Source organism: Glycine soja, chromosome 13, assembly GCF_004193775.1.
Source record: "Glycine soja cultivar W05 chromosome 13, ASM419377v2, whole genome shotgun sequence".
In the NCBI taxonomy this organism is placed as follows: domain Eukaryota; kingdom Viridiplantae; phylum Streptophyta; class Magnoliopsida; order Fabales; family Fabaceae; genus Glycine; species Glycine soja.
The window spans coordinates 23,427,887-23,449,857 of NC_041014.1; the positions used below are offsets into that span (position 1 = coordinate 23,427,887).

General features: G+C 31.4%; 2 protein-coding genes and 1 pseudogene across 2 annotated transcripts; 2 read left to right on the forward strand and 1 right to left on the reverse strand.

Annotated features, from left to right (window-relative positions):
- Positions 1–561: 561 nt before the first annotated feature.
- Positions 562–2,956, forward strand: LOC114381282 (annotated as a pseudogene).
- A 9,624-nt stretch (positions 2,957–12,580) lies between these two features.
- Positions 12,581–14,941, forward strand: LOC114380823 (WAT1-related protein At1g43650-like). Its single transcript, XM_028339888.1, has 7 exons — positions 12,581–12,855; positions 13,091–13,153; positions 13,265–13,381; positions 13,505–13,733; positions 14,055–14,213; positions 14,306–14,457; positions 14,532–14,941. The coding sequence occupies exons 1-7, from the start codon at positions 12,650–12,652 to the stop codon at positions 14,716–14,718; spliced, it is 1,113 nt and encodes a 370-aa protein (XP_028195689.1). The 5' UTR covers positions 12,581–12,649; the 3' UTR covers positions 14,719–14,941.
- Positions 14,942–15,060: 119 nt separating this feature from the next.
- LOC114381279 (CDT1-like protein a, chloroplastic) lies at positions 15,061–18,574 on the reverse strand. Its single transcript, XM_028340500.1, has 7 exons — positions 18,159–18,574; positions 17,964–18,083; positions 17,610–17,847; positions 16,417–17,220; positions 15,718–15,913; positions 15,546–15,636; positions 15,061–15,441 (listed from the first exon to the last, which is right to left on the reverse strand). The coding sequence occupies exons 1-7, from the start codon at positions 18,509–18,511 to the stop codon at positions 15,384–15,386; spliced, it is 1,860 nt and encodes a 619-aa protein (XP_028196301.1). The 5' UTR covers positions 18,512–18,574; the 3' UTR covers positions 15,061–15,383.
- Between the last annotated feature and the right edge of the window lie 3,397 nt (positions 18,575–21,971).

The window sequence follows — 21,971 nt, forward strand, 5'->3', positions numbered from 1 at the left end:
AATAAAATTTTGGATCAGACAAGTTAGTCTAATGGAAACTTAAAAGATATTTTGTTTCAATCTATTTAGCATTCATGTTTGACAATCATTTCTGTGACATTTTCATCCTTCTATGTAACGTGGACTATTTTATTAATGATAGTGAATAAATGCATAAATTTACACTTTTTTCACTTTCAGATAATAAAATTTGAATTTTCCTATTTGGAGAATGCATTTGTCAACACATTATATATTTAGAAACGAAAATGACCATTTACTTATAAACTAATTACCACATTACATAAAATAAAAATCTATTTTAAAAAATCAATGATTTAACTGATTAACATAATAAATTATGGATTTACCTATAAACTAAGTACCACATATTACTCACTATAGTCACATTAAAATATGATAATTAAATATAATAATATATCTTTATGGATTACAAAGAAATAGGGGAAAAGTGACTAATATGAGTAAGAATAAAAGAATGAATATGTGAATTTTGAAGTGAGATACGTCACGATCAGGAGCATTTACATAATCGAACGGTTGAAATAATTTTAAGTTGACCTGAGGTTGGTCCTTTCGAATTCTCAGCAGCTCCCATTCCAACAGATTCTAGAAGCACTTAGTTGCTCAACGATAATCTTAATTGAAGAAGCCAATTCGTTTATTCTTCTTCTGCTTTGGAACATGGCTGATAATATTGTTACCTCCAGCAATTCTTCTACGGCCTCGCTGAACCCTACTCGGATAATCTGTCACGTATGTCAGAAGCAGTTTTCCCAGTACACGTGTCCTCGATGCAATTCGCGATACTGTTCCCTCCAATGTTACAAAGTATGTAAGTGCACTAGTAGTTACCTACTTGTGTTGGTATGTTCAATTTGTTATGTTTTTAATTATTGGCTGTTGCTCACATGCTTTTTCCTGTTTACTGTTGTGAATTTTGATCATTTTCGTGTTGTAATCTTGGCAGTCCCATAGTCTCCGTTGCACTGAATCCTTCATGAAAGAAAATGTAGTTCAGCAACTTCACCAAATGCAGCCTGATGAACAAACTAAAAATAAGATGTTGGACATACTGAAAAGATTTCATTCACAAGAGGAAATGGATGAGGATTGTAAGTAACCCATGTTTTCCTTTGCTTTCAGATGCTGTAATTTTCATTGCCATGTTGGGATATCGCTTGTTGTTTGGTTTGTTTGTTTTCTTACTAAAATACAATAAGTAGTTTTATTAGGAAAAGAATGCCCAATAGTTGGCTTGAAAAGAATCTTCAATAATGGAGTATGGCTGCCACTTTTTTCATAGAAGATAGAATGAGAAAATTGACTAAGAAAAGAAGGAACAACTGTAGAGAGTTAGAAGAATTCTTGTTGCAAATTGTAATGGAAACAGGAAGATGCCAATCTGTTCCTCCTTCCCTAGTCCCTACCCAGGTCACCTGCTATGTAACCAAAACACCAGAAAAGGAAAGGAACAAGAACCTGCAAAATTAATGAACAGTCTATGGAGCACTGAGTTAATAGGATTCTGTGATTACTGGAGCTCATCATGGCTAGTCATTCAATGAATGTTAATAAATTTTCATATCAGAAGTTCACTCTTATTGTTTCGTGTTGATTGCTTTAGAAGATTTGTTGATGTAGTAATTGTTAATTCGTGAGTTATTCAAAGTACTGCTGGAGAAGGGAGTTAAACTTCTATCCTTATTGCCTTAGCTTTTGCAGATTCAACTTTATCAGAGTAGACAATGGAAAAAATTTTGTCTGGTATTTTCCTATTTAACGGTGCTTATTATTTGTTGCAACTTGCATGTGTTTTCTGATTGCTCTGCCTGTACCAGTAAAACTGGTTTTATGTCCATCTCATCATAGAGGGTAAGGCTGATTTGATTTTCATCTTCTTATAGGACAGGAAATCAGCTTTGACGATTTATCACTTGAAGAAAAGAAACGGTTTCACATAGCAATTGCTTATGGGGAACTGAGCAAGATGATCAAACCATGGGATCCATGGTGGTCAAAGCCTTCTGCAAGAAACATCTGTCTCAGTAAGGAAGGAACTCAGCTTGTTCAACCTATTCCAGATCAGGAATTGCTAGATGATGATATTGGAAGTGATGAATTCAGCAAAGTTCCTCTTGGACCTGAAACTCCACTTCCTCCTCTAAGCAGGCTTAGTTCCAAGGAGCCATCACCCCTTTTAACAGTTCACCTAGTCGATATTCTGTATAGCTATTGCTTCACTCTTCGTCTCTACAATGGAGATTGGAGGTCAGATGCCTTAGGGTCAGTCATGGTTGTATTGAGTGTGTCCTCGGTGTTGGGTCAAGGTGCACAGCCGGAGACAGTACTAGAAGCCCTTTCTCATTGCTTGGAGCAGGTATGCTGTCCAGCTTACAGACACATTGGAGGATTGCAATTTGGTTTGGGTGTCATTGATGATGTGATCAGTCTGCTTGGTTTGGGAACTCCTGCATTGGTTTGTGCCCTTCGTGATATGCATTGGTGCATTCAAGAAGGCGAAAAGGAGGCCAAATCAGAAAGGCCAAGAAAGTCCCAGAGAGGTGGGACTAGAAGTGCCATTAAGCTGGCTGAAAGGAAGATATATTTCATCATGTGTTGGGTTCATGAGCAGCCAGAGGAAGTCTGGTCTTCCTTAGCAGCCATTGTAAGAGCAGAAAAGACATCAGCCATGGAATTTCAACAGATCAATAGATCTGAAGATTTGAACAATAAGACAGAGGCCAAAAGCAAAAGTTTAATCCAGGAGATTTAATGATTTACGTAGACTGCTACCCCTTACGGTTGTAGTGGACTACGAGGGGTCCGGGAGTTCTTGCAGTGGCAAGAAAGTTAAGTTTCAAACTAGTTTGGGTTGATAATCTATCTACATTTCTTTCACACAAAAAAATCTATTTACATTTAACGAAATATCAGAATGCAATTATTTGCAAAATGTTGATATGTTATTGATTAAATTAGTTTGATATATGATTTAAAATTAACATAATTTGGTGTTAAAATATGTCAGTATTTTTTAGTGAAAAAAAGTGTTAGTTGGAGTGATATTGATAACATTTGAGAGTAGTCGATATTACGAGGTCCTTTTTCCTTTAAAATTTTATAAGAAAGTCTAGCATCATATTATGATATTTTTCATTTGAAATGTGGATTTCTACCTGTCATGTTGAATAGGCTAAGATGTATTCTTTATGAATTTAATAAGTCAAGCTGTTATCGAAAGTGGTCACACACACCCACACCAATGATCATTGTATGCGATTCAACGTCAGACTCAATATTTAATCAAACATGTTAGACTGTTACAGCAGCTAGTGTGATAGGGTGATGAATCAGCAAGGGCCATTCCCAGGTTTTTATTATTACTGACAACAATCTCCTACCTTGAGTCTTTCTTCCTTACATTCTCTTTTAGAGAGGGAAAGATAAGGTTTATTGGAACCAAAGATGTAAAATTGTACTTATTAAACTGTATTAATGGCGTTTACTATTATGGAAGAGTGGAGCGACCTCTCTTGAGCACGAGAAGACGTTGTCCGTTTTGTTTAACAAGTTTTTTGTCCAAGAAAAAACTCACAGTAGGTATTGCAAAGAAAAACTAGAAAGAGAGAGAGAGAAAGAGAAAATAGGAAGATGATCAAACTCATGTGCTCAAAAGTTGTGTTTTACAACTTAATTGATTTGATTTGATTTGATGAAATGAATATTATCCTTAATTTTTTTATTGAATTGGCATCACTTGTATGTATTCTTACAAATCCTCTCATTTACATTGGCCCATACCAAAGAATCTAAAAGCTAAAAGACACAAAGTCCAGCATCTAGATTGAATGATTGTTATGATAACTAACATAATTTGAATATATACTTTCATCTCGAGATCTCATGTCAACCTAAGGTTAAATTTTTTAATCTATAATTTCTGAAAAATAAAAAATTTCTCTATTATGAAACGCCCCCTAAAAAGTAAGTATTGAATAAAACTAATGAAGAAGTGGTCACAGAGCCATAGTTAGTCACTTTTTTTTTCCACTGTGATAGACTTTTTTGTATGTTTATTCAACATTAAATGTTTGTAAATCAAAGTTTTTTTTTTTTTTTTTTTTTTTTTTTTTTTTTTTTTTTTTTGTAGGAGGGCATTTGTAAATCGAAGTTGCCCGCTACACTTTGTGCAAAAAATTGCCCCACTATTAATACAATTGCATTAAAGAGAAGAAAAACGGCAAGAGTCTGAAAATTACCACTTCTCTGTCTAGTGTCCATATATATGATGACGTTCACTTTCATAATTTTGTTTTACTTTTCACTTTTCAATGAGTATTAAAAATGCACTATAATTTACTGGTTCAAAAATATATGATGACGGTAGGTATAGCTGGACTTGAAAGTTAGTTGTATATGTAATTTATTTCGAAAGATGTAGATAATGTTAGAGTGATTTATAATAGTTAAAGAATAAAAATGTTTAGAAGAAATACAATAACAAATGAGATTATTTCATTTATAATAGTTATACATGAGACAAAAATAAATATGTATTGTTTTAAATAATTATTCAATTATAATCTATTATTTATGATAAATTTGTTAATTTTTAAAATAATTATTTTAAGTTGAATGATAATGTAAACTGTGTTTTACATTTAAATTAACTGAAGTTGGGCCTAGGGTATCAGCTGCATGCCTTGTATATCCCAACACAAGTTATAAATATGGGCCAATAGAGGAGTTCATATCCAACGAAAACCCACCCAAATATAGGGAGACCAACATTGGGGAATATCTTGCTCATTACAGGTCCAAAGGGCTCGATGGCTCCAAAGCCCTTCATTATTTTAGGTTATAATCAACACATTGATCATGTTCGAAAAAAAAAAAGATGTTGGTCATGATGTATATAATAAGGTGCTAACACAACTTTTACCCCCTCCTTTCGTGGTTGGTAACTTCATGCATAATGGCTATGTTTGTAGGTTGAAATAAAAATAGAACCCTCGCACGGGTTTCCTGTTAGGCTTTCATCACGCGTGTTATATTGTACTCATCATTATATGTTATCTTTACAGATGGACAGTAATTCTTGTAACATACCAGCATATGGAGTGTAAGTACATCTTAATTTATTTTACGAAAAATTAAGTATATTAACACATGCAAAGCACAAGATAAATATTTAATTTATTTAACTAAAACTTATACTTAATAAATGTTTGTTAATGTATAAATTATATTATAATTAAAATTCATTATAAATAAATGATTTTTAACATATAAATAAATTTATATGTGTGATAACTAACTTATATCATGATATAAGGTTAGTTTAACTATTTATAATATTTTTAAAAAAATATTAAATTCAATCTAGGAATAAAGATAAGAATGATAGATTAAAGAGTGGGTAACAACAAAAGAATGATATATCTTTTTTGTAAATTCTTTGTACATATTTCTCACCCCATTTTTCTGCCGAAATTAATCTTTTCACAGTAAGATGCTAGTTTCATGGGAGACAATAATGACTATGCTATTCAACATTATCCAAATTATAAAGCTTACATGAGATGATAAGATTGATAAGATCTTTTGTCCACACAACTCTAGAATTTAAGTAATTTTGATTTAGTGTAATTTTATCATTTAACAAAGTATGAATAGACTGTTGGAGCTTGGAAGCAAGCTACCGCGCAAGACACTTGAGGAAAACTAGTTTCAAAAGGTCTTTGTCAATTCAAAAGATTGGTGTGCATGATAAAAAAAATATATTTCATAAAAAAATACCCATAATTTCATTGAAAATAATATATTTTATGAAAATAGGTATGCATTGATATTATAAAATAATTTTACATTCTTATGAAGTCATAGTCATCATTTTTTATAAATTTATTGGTTTTTATGATAGTTATATTAAAAATAATTTAATATTAAATAATAATATAAAATTACTTTACAATGTCAATATATGACCATTAAATTCATATTTTATTACATACAAACATATTTTCTCTGCTCATAAATAATAAAAAAATAAAATATTACATGCAAACAAACCTTTGACTTTTTGTAGGAATTTAAATTTAGTTAGCTTTAATGCTAAAAAAATTAAAATTTAAGAATTAAAGGAAGGAAGTTTAGAAAAGCTGACAAAGATAAAGTTGTTGTTAAAAGAACCTCACACTATATAGTTATCTAGATTTGGTTTAGGAGTCCCCTTTTTGTTGCTAAACTTGCTATCACTTTTTGGAGTGAAAAAATGAAACCAACTAAGAGTGAATTAGAATTTATGCTTATTTTAACTTCTTATGTGATGATGAATTAACAAGTGGTCTTGATTTTTTTTTTAATTTTCCTTCCCGTTTATAAAATTGCTACAGTTAAAGTTTTCATTAATCTTTTTAATTTAAAATCATTAAATTTTCATGTTTTATAAAAAAAATATTGTGAATTGATTGAACAAATTAAACTATTTAAAGTTCTATTTCACTTAAAATTCAATTGTCAAAATATCTAAAATTAAAAATTTACATGTTTTTTTATTACTCCTAAACCTTAGCCTCGTTTTCTGATTTAAATAGAAATCTTTTAAATTATTATTAAATTTGTCACTTCTAAATCTTTTAAATCATTTCATATCCCAAATAACCAATCATACATTGTACACTTCTAAGTAGAAATTTAGATGATGAAAAATTAAACCATAAAAAAAGACTTAAATTTTCGGGATGAAATTAAGTAAAAAGTTATTAGAAAGGTATTTAGTATATAAAGAAAATAGATGACTCAGTTTATCTACTTATAATATAATATATAAAATCTTAACATTTAAGTGCTGAAGTAATCTCATCAAATTTTTTTATTAGATCATCTCATTTCATTTAGTTAATAACAATAACATAGATAGAAGTGCAGAGATTGATGAATTTGTACTACAATAATCAATATATAAAAACATAACAATACGCGCTAAGCCCATGATCCAACAGAAGCGCGCGCTAAGCCTGCAACACGCGCGCTAAGTCCGCGATCTAACAGAAGCGCGCGCTAAGCCTGCAACACGCGCTAAGCCCGCGATCTAACAGAAGCACGCGCTGAGCGCGCTGAGCGCGCTAAGCTCGCGATCTAACAGAAGCACGCGCTAAGCCTGCAACATGCGCGCTAAGCGCGCGATCTACACGCGCTGAGTGCGCCTACGAAGGCCCAAAGCCCACTTCAGCAGCTATAAATAGAGAGCTAGTCCAAGGGACAGAACAAACCACGACAGAACCCCTCTCCTAGGGGTTTCACTTACTCCCTTTCTTTCTTTCACCCATTCTCATTGTAAAGCCCTCAATGACCATGAGTGGCTAAACCCCCTTAGTTAGTTAGGGCCTCACAGGCGGCCTAGAAGCGATGTATGATGTACTCTTCACTATTTATCAATGCAATACCAGGTTTTTCTTTCCTATTTTCTTTTCTGTTTTTATCTTGCATACTCATCTTTATATTCTGCTAGGGATTAGATGCTCGGGAGAGGGTAACTTCTAAATAAGATTTAAAGAAGATATGCATGCATTAGTTTTAGGGGTTAGACGCTCGGGAGAGGATAACTTCTAATAGAACAAGAAGAAAAGATATCATAATAAAATCATTGCTAGACATAGAGTGATTGCATTATGCCCATGCGTCAAAGCAATCTAGAATTTAATCTTAATGCACCTTAGTTATTGAGTCTTTGCAAAGGCATTTGGAAGATAGGTAATTAAGGTAGACTTGTCATCGTGAGGCAAGTAAATGAATAGATGTGGGTGGGATAAAATCACCTGAATTGGTAAAGAAAAAATCATAAACTCATACATCCTAGGCAGGCTAGGCAAGTCAGTTCCCAACATTATCTTTTTCTTGAATTTATCTTTTTTATCTAAATCTTTTATCTTTCACTTTTCTAATCTTCTACCTTTTTCTTTATCTTTTAATTTTGTTTTTAATTCTTTTATCTTTTCCTTTATCTTCTAATTTTATCTTTTCTTATCTTCTATTTTTTTCTATTTTTTATTTTAAATTTATTATCTCTTGCTTGTAAATTGGATTTGCATTAATCTAAGTACAAACAAAGTCCCTGTAGATTCGACACTCGGACTTCCGAGAACTTTACTACTTGTGACGATTTGGTACACTTGCCAACGAGTCAACACTATCCTAGCCATGATTTTAAATTAGTGTTGATGTAGTGTTGTGGTGAAAAACTTTTATATTGCAGACAATTACAGAAAATGAGATTGATGTGACTACAACTACAATAGTGATGAGATTGCAAAATCAAAATATCTTAACGTTGGGACTGCAATTGCAATTATGGACCAAAATTTAAAACCATGATCTAGTGTTGAAACAAAATATATAGTTACAAGAATCATCTGCTTCATTCTGAAACAATAGTCGTCACTTTGTTAATTCAGTGGAAGCGTGCCAGTCAACTGTGTAAGAGGATGTTGTTCTCGTTCTGTCGTTAGAGTTTAGACTATCCAACATTTTCTTTGCGGTAAGCAATGATGTAAATGGGAAAAAAATGTTCAATTGCACTGCAAACTTTTTCAAGCCCTAGCCACAAAATGGTCAATTATTCAACAACCAACATCCCTTCAACTTGGGTTGGATCTTAAAGACGAAAGACGTTGCAGTATTAATTCTTCCTAATGAATACAAAACTTGATTGACTATGTATCATATAGAGATTAAGAGAGACTACAATCAGGTGCTAATTAATTTCGAACCTTATAATAATTTCTTGTTATATAGGCACTAAGGAAGTCTTTTGCATTCATCAACAGGAAGTCTTTTGCATTCATCAACAGGAAGTCTTGGATGGATGGATGAAGTTACTACTGTTGTCACCTCTCTGTGATTAGTACTGCTCAGCAACTTCCTAATATGACACGCTGGAAAAAATAAAAAAACATCTATAGAATGTGATAATTAGTTCTTATATTTTACACCACCAACCATTCACTTTAGCGATTTAAAGCAATATTGCTCAACAAAATAACATAAATGCAAGCCAATCAATGTTAATTGTTGTAATGTATAATAACAAAAATGTCTCATAACATCAAATGAAGACTGGAGAGTAATAACCCCAGACCTTGTTCCGCCTGAGAATCTATATACCGGCAAGCCATAAACAAAACGAGAAAGAGAAACTTAATTTTTTGACCGAAAAGTGGAGAAACCAAAACCTCTACAGTTCCCAGGTTTTGTTACTTTTGTAGACCAATGGCCTATTCCATCCACAACTCCTCACTGGTCTTATGGGCCCAAGGAAAAGTTTCAAGTCCACTTTGTTGTGTGTTTTGTCTTTTCTAATTAATTATTATTATTATTATGATAAATACTAATTTTTTTATCATAAAAATCAAATACAAAATGGTTTACAATAACACATATATACTAATTATGGTAATATGGAGTGATTTTTACCTAATTTATCTCTCAACATTTTATTTTTCTATATCACAACAATATATATTGTTGTATTTGAGAATAAGTGAAAAACTTAGTAATACTGGACCCCTAAATGATGAAAACTAACTTATTTTTTAGAATTAAATATTGCTTTTAATATATATATATATATATATATATATATATATATATATATATATATATATATATATATAAACACCCCAGGCCACTTGACATAGGAAGACATAATTCTTTTATAAATGCATTTATTGGTAATTAAATAACTTCTTAAACTTTTTTTTCCGTTTATATAAGAGTTAATCCATATTATCTCATGCACCAATTATTTTAGACTAAAAATACCCATAATTAAATAAGAGGCTATATTAACATATATTTAGAAAAGAGATAAGTGATAATGATATTTTTAGAAAAATATATAAATTTAGGATAAATATATTACTATCAACTAAATTAACTACTTTTCTTAATTAGGTAATTGGATTTTATAGATAGGAAAAGAGCTAGTCGTAATTTTTATCATAGTAGAACAAATTTTTCAAAATTAAAATTAAAAAGTCTTGAGAATGATTAAATGAATTGACTTTGTTATTGATTGAAAATGTATTGTTAAAATGACTTTGATTATTATATAGTTTAAATGATTTTGAAAGACAAATTCTAAATAAAATTATAATCATGCTCATAAATTGTTTTTAGAAGATTTCTTCTTAAAGTTAGATTTATGCCTAGATAAATGATAAGCTGACCCTTACTTCGTTGCAAAATGACTATATTATTACAAATACACATATATGGGATATATCTAGTAAAAAAATTAGAGATGACGTTAAGCATACAATACCTGAATGATTGGTTATACTTAAAACTAACTTTGACAATCCACATATATAAGATTATGTCATCTTACATTTTCAACTTCCCCCTAATAATTAAGCTCCTATCTAGTTTTTGCTGTGATTTAGCCCAAAAGAAGCTCCTCAAAATCGAAACATTGCCACTTCTAGAGCATGCAAATTATGCAGGAATTCCATTAAAAAAAAAGTGACTTAGGAAGCATGGAGTCATGGACAATGACACACAATGCAGTCTGAAACACGACATATATATAATAACATTTGATATTTATCAATATGTATCTTGAATTGTTGAGTCGTGTTTGACACTGTCTAGTGTCTGCACATGTAGAGAGTGAATATGATTTCTTTTGTACTTCATATACTACGCTATTACGTAATTAATAAATACTAACTGTGGTCCATGGACAACTCCTAACACCAATGATGGGAATAACAGTATTTAGTGTGAGTAATTAAAGCTATGTGATCCAATTTCGATTAAGACAATTAGACAAATCAAGGGACTCAATTTTGAACGGGAATGCCATTTGATTAATGCCTGTTTGTGATTGATAAAATTTTGAAAAACGATAACTTAATTTTCAAATTTTTTGAGAGATGAGAATCTAATGTTTTCAGGAAGAAAAAGAGTTACAGGAGACAAAGGTTTACTACTTTAACAGCTGGATGATGCAAACGTCCATTAGCACTAGGTGAAAAAATAAGGTCATCAACTTAATCGAACAAGCAAAGTTCTTATATAATTCATGTTCCTTAATTTATTTTTGATAAACTGACCATCCATATACTAGTAATAAATAATAATAACACATAATGATTGTCATTTTCTTGGTTAGGGGGATTTTGATCCCTCTCATTTCAAGTACATGTTAGCAACACGAAATGTTACAACAGTAGGAGAAATAAGAACATATTCCAGAGAATTTAGTTATAGAAAAGGATAGAATGCAGAGTTGGAAACATAAAGCAGGAGCAGGGAAGGGAGAAGAAACAAAAAGCAAAGAACAAATAGTAGAGGATAGAAATAAACATTAAATTCTGGCCACTGGATATTTGGAAAAAAAAAGTTGAAAATATTACTGATGACAATGATGCACTAAAGAAAGAATCCATTTTCCATTTTAGTCCTCTAGCCTAAATATTCCAGCCAAGAAGAAACAACTATTGCCAAATATGGAAAAAGATTAGTTCGTACCGTGGAATAAAATCTGTTGCATTACTTTGCATATCTGATATTTACCAATCAGGAAACTGCAAAAGACCTTGAATCTGATTTTGTGTAGTTCCATATCACAAGTTCCTCTGCCCCATCTATACCTTAGGAAATAAGTAACAATGTAACATACTTGACATAACTTTTTTGTCACTTGTCATAAAACACATAAAGTACGGCTCAATAAGTAATTGTAATACACTCGATACAAAAGACAAAATACAACTCCATTTTTTTTTAAGGTGTTGAATTTTCAAAATGGGAAAGGAAAAAAAAAAGAAAAGGAATAGAAGGTGCTAAGAGTCATTATGGCTGTAGTCTGTAGACTCAGTAGAAAGTGTACAACATCTGTATCCAACTAGTGACCATTCTAAACTTTTTTCATTTTTGTCTGTCCACTTGCTTGGGAATTAGTTCTGGGATATTATAGATGTATTTGACATAATGTTAACATTTTGAAGGACATAGTAATTAAATTTTAAGGCAATTTAATTGAGAAATGATATTTGTACAACAAAATATACAACTTAGAGAGAAAGAGATAAAAGAAAAAAAATTGAATTTAAATTGTAATAAATGATAGGATTGAGGAAAGAGATACATACAAAATATGGTGTAGTATAAATTATTGTACAACTTGGTGTATGTGAATTATAACTCAATTTAATTTGTCTTATCAACAAAAGACCTACTCTTAAACAGTGTATCTATATAGAAGTTAGGGTGTAGGGGAAAGTATTGCAGCTAGTGTTTTAAATTACGGTTATGATCGCAGTTATGTTGCAATGTTTGATATCGTGGAAAATTGCAAAACAAATGCAATTAATGTGACCAAGCCGCAATGCGGTTGTAGGGAGCAGTTAAAACCAATGATGACAGCTAATTATTTTCTGTGATGAGGATATATTGTTCTACTAGGATATTTCATCAAATCAGCCATCAACTTTCCAAGCCAGTTTCCTTTAGAAAGTTGAGGCTAACATGAAAGAATAATGTGAAAAAGACTTTCCATCGGTATATATAGGACCAAATTTGCATCCCAACTTCACAAATAACCAGGGACATCCTAAGTTTAGCACAACATTCTTGAACTATGTCTAACAATGAATGTGCATTTGGGGTGGTGTATGTGAAATTCAAGCCTCACCTTCTCATGGTTCTAGTTCAGCTGGTTCTTTCGTTTCTCTACTTCCTAGTAGAGGCTTCATTAAACAAAGGGATGAACCCTCATGTCTTTGTTACCTATCGGCATGCTGTTGGGGGCATAGTTGTGCTTCCTTTTGCTTACATTCGTGAAAGGTACATCCTATATCCATATGTTACGTGCTTCTTAATTATGGTTGGACATATTCATGCCTTCAAAAGCTTTGTTAAAATAATGCTAGTTCATTGTTGATACTTTATTCCAGTTAGCAAGTTATGCACTTGCATAAGTACTCATGCTAAACCTATGAAATTGTATGAACTTCGACTAGAAGAACCATGTTCACGTTCAAGTGTCGACTTTCATTCATATCTAATTCCTTCTTTGCAGAAAAACATGGCCAAAGTTGACTTTGACGATGTTCGTGGAGCTATTTTTTCTTTCCCTCTTCGGGTATTGTTCTCAAATGACATTTTTTCTTAAACACAAATGCAGTAATTTAGATCTAACATAATCAGGAAGAAACTTACATTTATCTTTGTTGTCTTTCACTATGAAAAACAGGATCAGTCTTACTCTGAACATGTTTTTTGAAAGCTTGAAGTATACCACTCCTTCCTTTGTTGCATCCATGATTAATACAATCTCACCCCTTACTTTTATAATTGCAGTTGGACTCAGGTGAGTTGCTGAAATTAAACTGTTTTCAAGATTAGTCATATTGTTGTGAAATTAGCAAAGTCTTACAACTATAACAAAACGAGCTTTATTTTGACTTTTATTTTCCATTATTCTTTTAAACAGGCTAGAGGTTGTTGATGTTAAGAAGCCTCGTGGGATGGCTAGAGTTTTTGGAACTGTATTATCTTTGATTGGTGCCTTGATAATGACTTTGTATAAAGGGCATACGATACAAAGCTTACGGGGTGCACCCTTCAATGTCAGAGGCAAATTGGTTCATAATAACTGGATTAAAGGATCGATTTTGTCTGTTGCAAGTTGCATATCATGGTCTTTATGGTACATACTACAGGTATATTTATCTATAAAAAAGTTATATCATCAGTTCATCACAACTTCAGCTACAGTAACTTGTTGATAATTTTGAGTAGAATTTCATAAAAACAAGGTAAAAAGAATAATACAGTTTTTGACAGCACAGGAAGTAATCTGTACATGTTTTATGAACAAGCCCTAGAAAGAACAAAATTTACAAGAGATTAAAATGCCATTTATATGGAATATACATGCATTCAGAGATTTTGAAAATAGTAAGAAGTAAAAACAAGCAATTGTGGGGGTGGGGATGGAGACCACAGACATCAAAGCTTATGGTTATTTGCTTGGCTTGTAGGCAATCATAGTGAAGAAATATCCAGCACAACTGTCACTAACAGCATGGATAAATTGCATGGGTGCAGCCCAGTCTGCTGCCTTTACTGTACTCGTGCAACGCAAGCCCACAGCATGGTTCATTACATCCACTGTTGAACTCTGTTGCATTTTTTATGCAGTAAGTAAAAAGCATTAAGAGGGTGAAATTAAAAAAAAAGTAAGATCAATTTAAAATAAAATCCTAACACAGTCTCACGTGAGTTATGACAGGGAGTTATATGTGGTGGTTTTGTTATATTCGGTCAATTCTGGACCGCAGAACAAAAAGGGCCAGTCTTTGTGAGCATGTTTAATCCCCTTGGAACAATTTTGGTGGCAATTCTAGCATACTTTGTTTTTGGGGAACAACTTCACACTGGCAGGTAGAGTACATTTTACTGTTTAAGCACAATCATGTCCTTGATTCAACAGTTAAAGTTGCGTTTTGCTGTTTCAGTTTATTGGGAGTGGTCATTGTTATCATCGGCCTATACTTGCTATTATGGGGAAAAGAAAGTGACGGAGATTACAAGTCACAACAATCTTTTCCAACTCATGTTGAGCAGAAGGAATATAGGACGCAGATAAAGACTTCAGCTGAGGAAGAGGTACCACAGAGGAGCGTATCACATGCCACAAATTAATGGCTAATATGGCCCAATTATTGCAGAAAACAAATACACTAACAATAAGCTGATTTTTGCTCTACGATTACGAGAAGTGATTATAAAATGTAACTCGATGAATTATGTGCACTTGTAGAAAAAAAATTGGCCTAGACAACGTGTTATTATTCAGTTAGTCGTAAACAGTCATCAACTTGTGTTGCTTTGACCCGTCTAATTTTAATGTTTACTTTCAATCAAAGGCTACAAAGAAAGATGAGATTATTTCCCTCCCCGAATCTCCCCCAAACCAGAAGAAATATTTAAATATATTTAAAGAGATAAAAAAATACCAATTTCAAAGAAACATAAAGCCAATGAGGCCATAATCTAGTTCAAATAGAAAATATTGATCAGCTTAAATTGGGATGTGAGTATAATTATCCTGTACAAAAAAGCACTGCCAATCCACCCAAGGTAAATGATTAAAAAGGAGTGTTTCCTTTGACTCGGCTGCATTGTGAGCACAATTTACAACAAAGCACAGCCAATCCAACCAAAAAGAATATACAAGATTGGACAGCTACAAGTAACTCAAAAAAATGAAGTGCATCGACGAGAAGCCTAAACGACTGTACAAAACAGCACTGGCCTTAATAAACCTCCAATAGTACTTTCAATTAATTTATCTGTCTCCTTGCTCCCTATGTTGCTTCTTCAAGAGATGCTCGAACGGTTTCAGGGCTCAACATTTTATTTATGCTAACAAAAACACGTGCATGAAACCAAAACAATGGAAAAGGTAAGGTACATAGTTAAAATAGTAAATTCAAAATAGAGAACACGCTTAAACCAAAGGAACTTACAATAATAGCAAATCCCCACTATAGACATGCTTCTCATAAATCCATTCTGGTGCTAGTTCTTGCAACAAATTTAGCTGCTCTTCAACTTCACCTGAAGAATACAAACCAGAAAATTTTAGTGTTCAGAAAACTATAAAATAGTAAATCATTTTTGTATAAATCAGTGCCTTACTTCTGTCAGCAATATCACACCGGGTTGAGATTATCTTGCTTACAAGCTCTGCTTTAGTGATACAATTCCGCTGTCGAAGCAACCCACGAATCATGTCAAAGAGCTTAGGGATGCTAGCTATATTCTTCTTTCTTTTCTTTGCTTGTGTGATAGCTGGGTCTCTTTCCTCCATTGCCAGTCTTTCCTTTTCTCTAATCTGCAAGAGACACAGTTAATGTTGGTCACACTCTTAAAAAGGGTTAAAGTAAACCTAAATAGATCTTGGGCCCAATATTATTGAAATGCTCATGAAGTAGACAAACTCATAAAAGTGAGGCTGATATAAATTATGTTCAATGTACGAACGAATCATCCATATGCACTCACTAGTGAAAAAATACAAAGTTTTAATTAGACGTGATCAGACAATAAGTAATAAGGTGAAGCAAAGCCTCAATACTAACAAGTAAGATCATATTTATTCTTTCAGTCCACTTTCAATATTTGAGAAAATTTAAAAATAGTTAATAATTTTTCCTAGCAAAGTAGTTCAATTGTCAAATGGAAGCCGTGGCTGTAAAACTTTTACCAATGCAATAAGATGCTTTAGTATTTAATCTAACCAACTTATATAGGAAATTTAAAACCAAAGGATCTTTTATTATCAAAACAAATAAAAAGGATATGTAACATGTGGCACATCATGAAAAAATGGCATACCGATTGGATAAATTCTTCTTGGAGGGTGTCAGAAATATCATCTTTATTCTTCACTGGAGTGTCGAATTTCAATGACCTTGAGCGAGATGGATGCCGAGCCAACTTGTTCAAAGAACTGATAGAGTGGTCATCTGGGCTCATATAACGTCTTTTGGGTGACCGCAAGGCAGGTGTGGCACTCATCAACCTAATTGGGGTAGAAACCAGTTTAGCTGGAGTTGAAGTGGCATCAATGCTCTCGAGAGACCCATCTTTGTTTTCTGTATACTTGTTTGTTCTGCTTGTTGGTGTTGACATGGCATCAATGCTCTTGAGAGACCCATCTTTTTTTTCTGTGTACTCAATGGTTTTGCTTGGAGTAGCAGGGTGAGGACTGGATGATTCCAGAGAAGCACAAATTGTTAGACAACTTTCACTACTAGATGCTTCTGAAGAAAACTTAGCTGGGGAAGTTTTCAGGTGAGATTCAGTATCCACCAAGGGTGGATTTTCCTTCTGGCTTGACTCTGAAACTGGAAAAGCCAGGGGCTGCAATGAATCTAACAGAGGATTTTGCTGTACATCATCTGCTCTAAAGGATGGAGCCATGTGAGAAGGTGCTGCCAGATGCTCATTAGGGAATTCAACTGTTGCATTGACAGGTACATACAATTTTTCATCTAAGTCTGCATTATTGACAATGTCACTATAGCGCATGCAGGGTGGCAATTTTGTTGGTAGGGGAGTTTCCAACATGTCCACAACACTGTCTTTCTTTTGGCGATTGAATGGCTCAGGCAATGTCCCTTCTGGAATTTCATCACCCTACACATAGAAGCATCCTTCAGACCATATAATCTGTGATTAAAAAGTAATTAGTGTGATTGCAGTAGAAATTGCTCATTATAAAAAAAACGGATTCATTAAAAATTATCATCCTTATGAATTCATCCAAAAAGAGGACAACACTTAAGTTGGAACAACATCTCAAGGACTCGGATCTAGCAACAAGAAATTCTCAACAAATACTATACCATTAGCACACCTATACTAATCTAGCATAAGAACAACCACAATCATGAACAAAACTACACAACCACTCAGTGCAATGATTTGCAGGAACAAAAATCAAATAAAAAAATCATTGGCAATAAGAAATGCTTCACAATAAATCTCATTAAAAAGATACGCTAGTAGGAATTTTTGTGTCCCACCTCAGGATGAGATTCCCAAAATTCTTTTAACCGTGCCCGAAACACCTTCTTCAGCGACACTCTTCCACCTTGTGGGGGCAACTTGGCAGCGTCAGCCTCCACCGCATCTGGGTCTAAAGAAATGTGAATATCCGGCTTCATACAACTCGTCCGTTCATCAAGCACTAGATGCTTCCTAAGAACAATAGCCTTACGCAAGATAAATTTCAACTGGGCTAGATGACTGTGAGTAAACCTCCTAAATAAGCCAAATCACACAATTCCATGATTAAACCCTCAAACCAACATATCGACATAAAAAATTTAAGAAAATATCAAGAAAAATAAAAATAACCTAGATGAGTTGAGTGGCACCTGTCAGTTAAAGATTCAATCCGTGAACTGAATGAAGTAAAGGTTGGAGTCCACCGTTTCAGACGGTGCAGTGAAACCAAAGTATCCAAGCGATTGAAGAACTCATCCAAAATTTCATATCTGCACACACACATAAGAAATCAATAAAAAAAATCAAAAAAATCAAAATTAAAAAAAAATCAAAATGTGAATTACTTTTCGGGAAGATTAGAGGATTCATCTTCAGTAGCCATGGGTTTACTGGGAGAAGAAGGCCCCAGTGAGATCTGCCTCCTGACACTTTTGCTGAGCGACGACGACGACGACAACGATGACGACGTCGTTTCAGTGCATTGCTTCTGATCTTGCAAGCGCTTGCAGGCGGCCTTTCTGATGTCGGCGACGGAGAGCGCTACGCCGCGGTTGCGGATTCGCTGCGGCGGCTTCTCCGGCGTCTTGGAGCTGAACTCAACGTGGCTTGGGGGTTGGGATTTGGAGCTTCGGAGATTGGGTTTCTTGGACCTGCCTCTGCAATATGGAGACGCTGCTGCATCTGAGGATTTGTTCATGGTGATTGATTGAGGATCAGTGATGTTTAATTAACGCGAAGAACGAAGAATTAGGGTGAATTCTTCTTATATATAGTGTTTTTTTTTAGCGGGAAAACTGAGGAGGCGTGCCTCGGTGAGATGAGATCCCGTTGCTTCCCGCCAAAATGTGGCGTTGCTTCGCGCTAAAAGCCCAGCCTAGAAAGAAAGGACGCGGCTCCGTTGTTTTGGGCCTGGTGGGTGTACCAGTAATTTCGCTGGGTGCGTGTAGCAGTGGCCTTCGATGATTGAAACGTGTAGCCCAGTAAGTATGATGGACCTCTCTCTGCCCGGCACGTGAGTGTGCGTGCGTCTACGATTAAAGCTAAATAGGAAAACTTCTGGGACAGGTTACCTTGCAATGCCGTTTAGGTTTCAAAAACATAATTAATTATTAATCTGTTACTATATATTAATATATATATATATATATATATATATATATATATATATATATATAATAAGATTAACATAAAAGGAAAAGTATTCATCAACATTCAATTTGCTATTATACACTTAATGAGAAAGAGAGAAAAACATAGATATTATAGGCATCATGATATGAGATTAAAAGAGAGATAGAAAGAAATTATGAGTGTTGGTTAGGTGTTTAAAAAGTGTGAGTGTAGAATATCAACATAAAAATATGCTTAGATTGATGAAATAAGAAAAGAAAAAAATATTTAAAAAATCTCTAAATCAATTGACAACTCGAGAGAGGAAAACAATAAAGAAAAATATTAATAAGATTATTAGAATGTGATACGAAGAGAAAATTAAAATGAAATTAAAGTTGTTATTAGGGTGTTTGGTATTTAGGAGTTTTAAAATATAAGGACTCAATAGTAAAATCTAAAAGATAATTTGATTTACATCACGTAAACATAAATTAAAATATACAAAAGTTAATTTAGATTATGTCAATAAATTATGAATATTCATATACTAAAAAAACGGATAAACTAATCAAGCATCAAATAATAATTATTTAAATATATCAATAATAATAAAATATCAATATGATGTGATATAATTAATAGATAATATTTAATATTATACGATTAATCATTCACTTTAGATAGAAAAATATTCTGATTTAAGAAAATAAAAAAAATAATAAAGAGTATTTAAAATAAGTAATTCATATGCAAGCTAGTTTATTTGATTCGTGAATTATACGAGTCAGGCTGAATAAATTCACGTACAAATTGACTAACATTTTAGTTTGTCCTAAACTAATTAGTTTATATGTTAATGGAGCTATCTACACGTTTAAACTCTGCTATGGTTTAAGCTTAGGTATATGTATATTTCTGATTAAATTATGTACGTGTTATAATTGTTTCGGATGCTTGTTCAATTCAATAGCTTGGCGCGTAGTACTATTCTTTTTTTAATAAGAAACTTCGTTTTTCTTTTCTCGATGCAAAGAATGAAAGTTTGTGATGGTACTGTGCATTGTATAATTAAAAGAAAAGATGTGGATAAATAACAAGCAAAGTCAATTATAATTAGCATAAGATTGTCGTGTTAATTAAGTTAGTCAAGTTTCAAATTTGTCAAACTTTGTTTGTGAGTTATCATAATACGACAAATGAACGTTCTTTTAACTTTGAGAACTGGTATAGTTTAGGCTCCTTTAGTCTCAATTTTTTTTTCATATAAAAAGAAAAAGTACGTTATATTTATAAAAAAACAAACAATTTAATATTTATGCATTCCATCACAAATTATTATTTACATTATTTTAAAAAATCAATAAAGTATACATAAATTATGATTAAATGATTATATAAAACTTTTTAAATGTTACTGCATTTTTTCCCCTCAAAACCATAACTATTAAAAAATATATAATTTTAATTTTTCTATAATTTTAAATTTATAATCTTGATTTCTTTATTTTTAAATCAAGACATTTTGTCTTTTTATTAGAATAAATAATTTTGGTATGCTAATTGATTGTTTAGAGTCAAATATTAATTTTGATGTAATGTATTGATATATAATTATATGATAAATGTTAAATAAATTGAAAAACAAAAAATGATACTTAGAAGTTGAATTTATGATTTCTTTATTTAAAGACAAACAATAAATCACTAAGACTCTTGGTTTATTTAATTAATTTTATAAACATTATTTTATACATATTATTAGTCAAAATTTATTATTTTTTAAATTTATTAAAATTTATAAATTAAAATAAGTTATTTAATATTTAAATATATCTAATTTTACATGCATTTATTTTTATTATCAAATTTTATTTTAATATAAATTAATAAGTTATTATATATTCAAATGTGTTCTTATTTTATTATAATTTTTTTAAAAATACATAAAATAATATATAAATTATTTAAAAAATCATTTTCTGTAATTTATACAAAATAAAGCTAATTTAAAATAATATTTAAATAATCTAAAATTTGAAAATTTATTAATATTAATAATTAAAATAAATTTGTATTATTTTATAAATTACATAAAATAATTTAATGGATAATTTACATAATTTTTTTAAATTTAATAATTGGTATTAAAAAATTATTTAAGAAATAACTTTTGATAGTTAAAACGAAAATATTAATAGGTAAGTTTTCTAAAAAATTAAATATTAAATTTTGAATTTATAGAATTAAAAAAATAGTCTACATATTAAAATAAATTTACTTAATTTATATAATTTATATTTTAATTGATGCAGTTATATTGATTATTATAATTAGAGTGAACATAATCTCTATATTAAAATTACTTTACAAAATAATTTTGTAAATAATTCATATATTAATTTATGAAATTTAGTTATAAATTAGTAAAATAAAAATAAAAATATGTAAATTATTTAAAATAAAAATATATAAAAAGATAAAATATTTTTTTAAAAAAATTATATATTCATTTTTTTTAATTTATAAAATTTTAAAAAAATTAATAACTCTTAACTAATGATATATAGAAAATTATGTTTATGAAATTAATTAAATAAAATAAATATTTTAATGATTTATTACCTTATCTTTTAATAAAAAAGTCATTAGGTTAGTACAAATATGTCAAATTAAAGTTAACATTTTTTGTTTAAATGATTAATTAATGATTAATTAACAGAATGACTAAAGTTACTTATTCTAAGAAATAAAGGAATTAAATATTTTTTTTTAAATTTAAAGATCAAATTTATAGATTTAAAATTTTAGAAGACTAAAATTAAAATTTATTCAAAGGATGAAAAAAAGGTTATTGCTTATACACAATAGTATTATTTAATTATAAATCGTGGTTTTAAATAATTTAATATAATTATTCCGCAACAAAACTTTTTAAACTACATCACTTTTTTTTTCTTAAACCAAAACTATTAACGGAACATAACGGACACTTAAAAAAACAATGAAATTATTTACTAGAAAAATGTTATTTAAATTAGGATCGG

What these genes read in the sequence shown, in the direction of transcription:
- LOC114380823 (XM_028339888.1), top strand. Translation starts at nt 12,650, where the DNA reads ATGTCTAACAATGAATGTGCATTTGGGGTGGTGTATGTGAAATTCAAG. An exon ending in ATAATTGCAGTTGGACTCAG is followed by an intron (nt 13,382 to 13,504) that starts GTGAGTTGCTGA and finishes TCTTTTAAACAG; the next exon opens with GCTAGAGGTTGTTGATGTTA. An exon ending in CTTTATGGTACATACTACAG is followed by an intron (nt 13,734 to 14,054) that starts GTATATTTATCT and finishes CTTGGCTTGTAG; the next exon opens with GCAATCATAGTGAAGAAATA.
- LOC114381279 (XM_028340500.1), bottom strand. Translation starts at nt 18,511, where the DNA reads ATGAACAAATCCTCAGATGCAGCAGCGTCTCCATATTGCAGAGGCAGG. An exon ending in TCCTCTAATCTTCCCGAAAA is followed by an intron (nt 18,084 to 18,158) that starts GTAATTCACATT and finishes GTGTGTGTGCAG; the next exon opens with ATATGAAATTTTGGATGAGT. An exon ending in AAGAAGAATTTATCCAATCG is followed by an intron (nt 15,914 to 16,416) that starts GTATGCCATTTT and finishes TGTCTCTTGCAG; the next exon opens with ATTAGAGAAAAGGAAAGACT.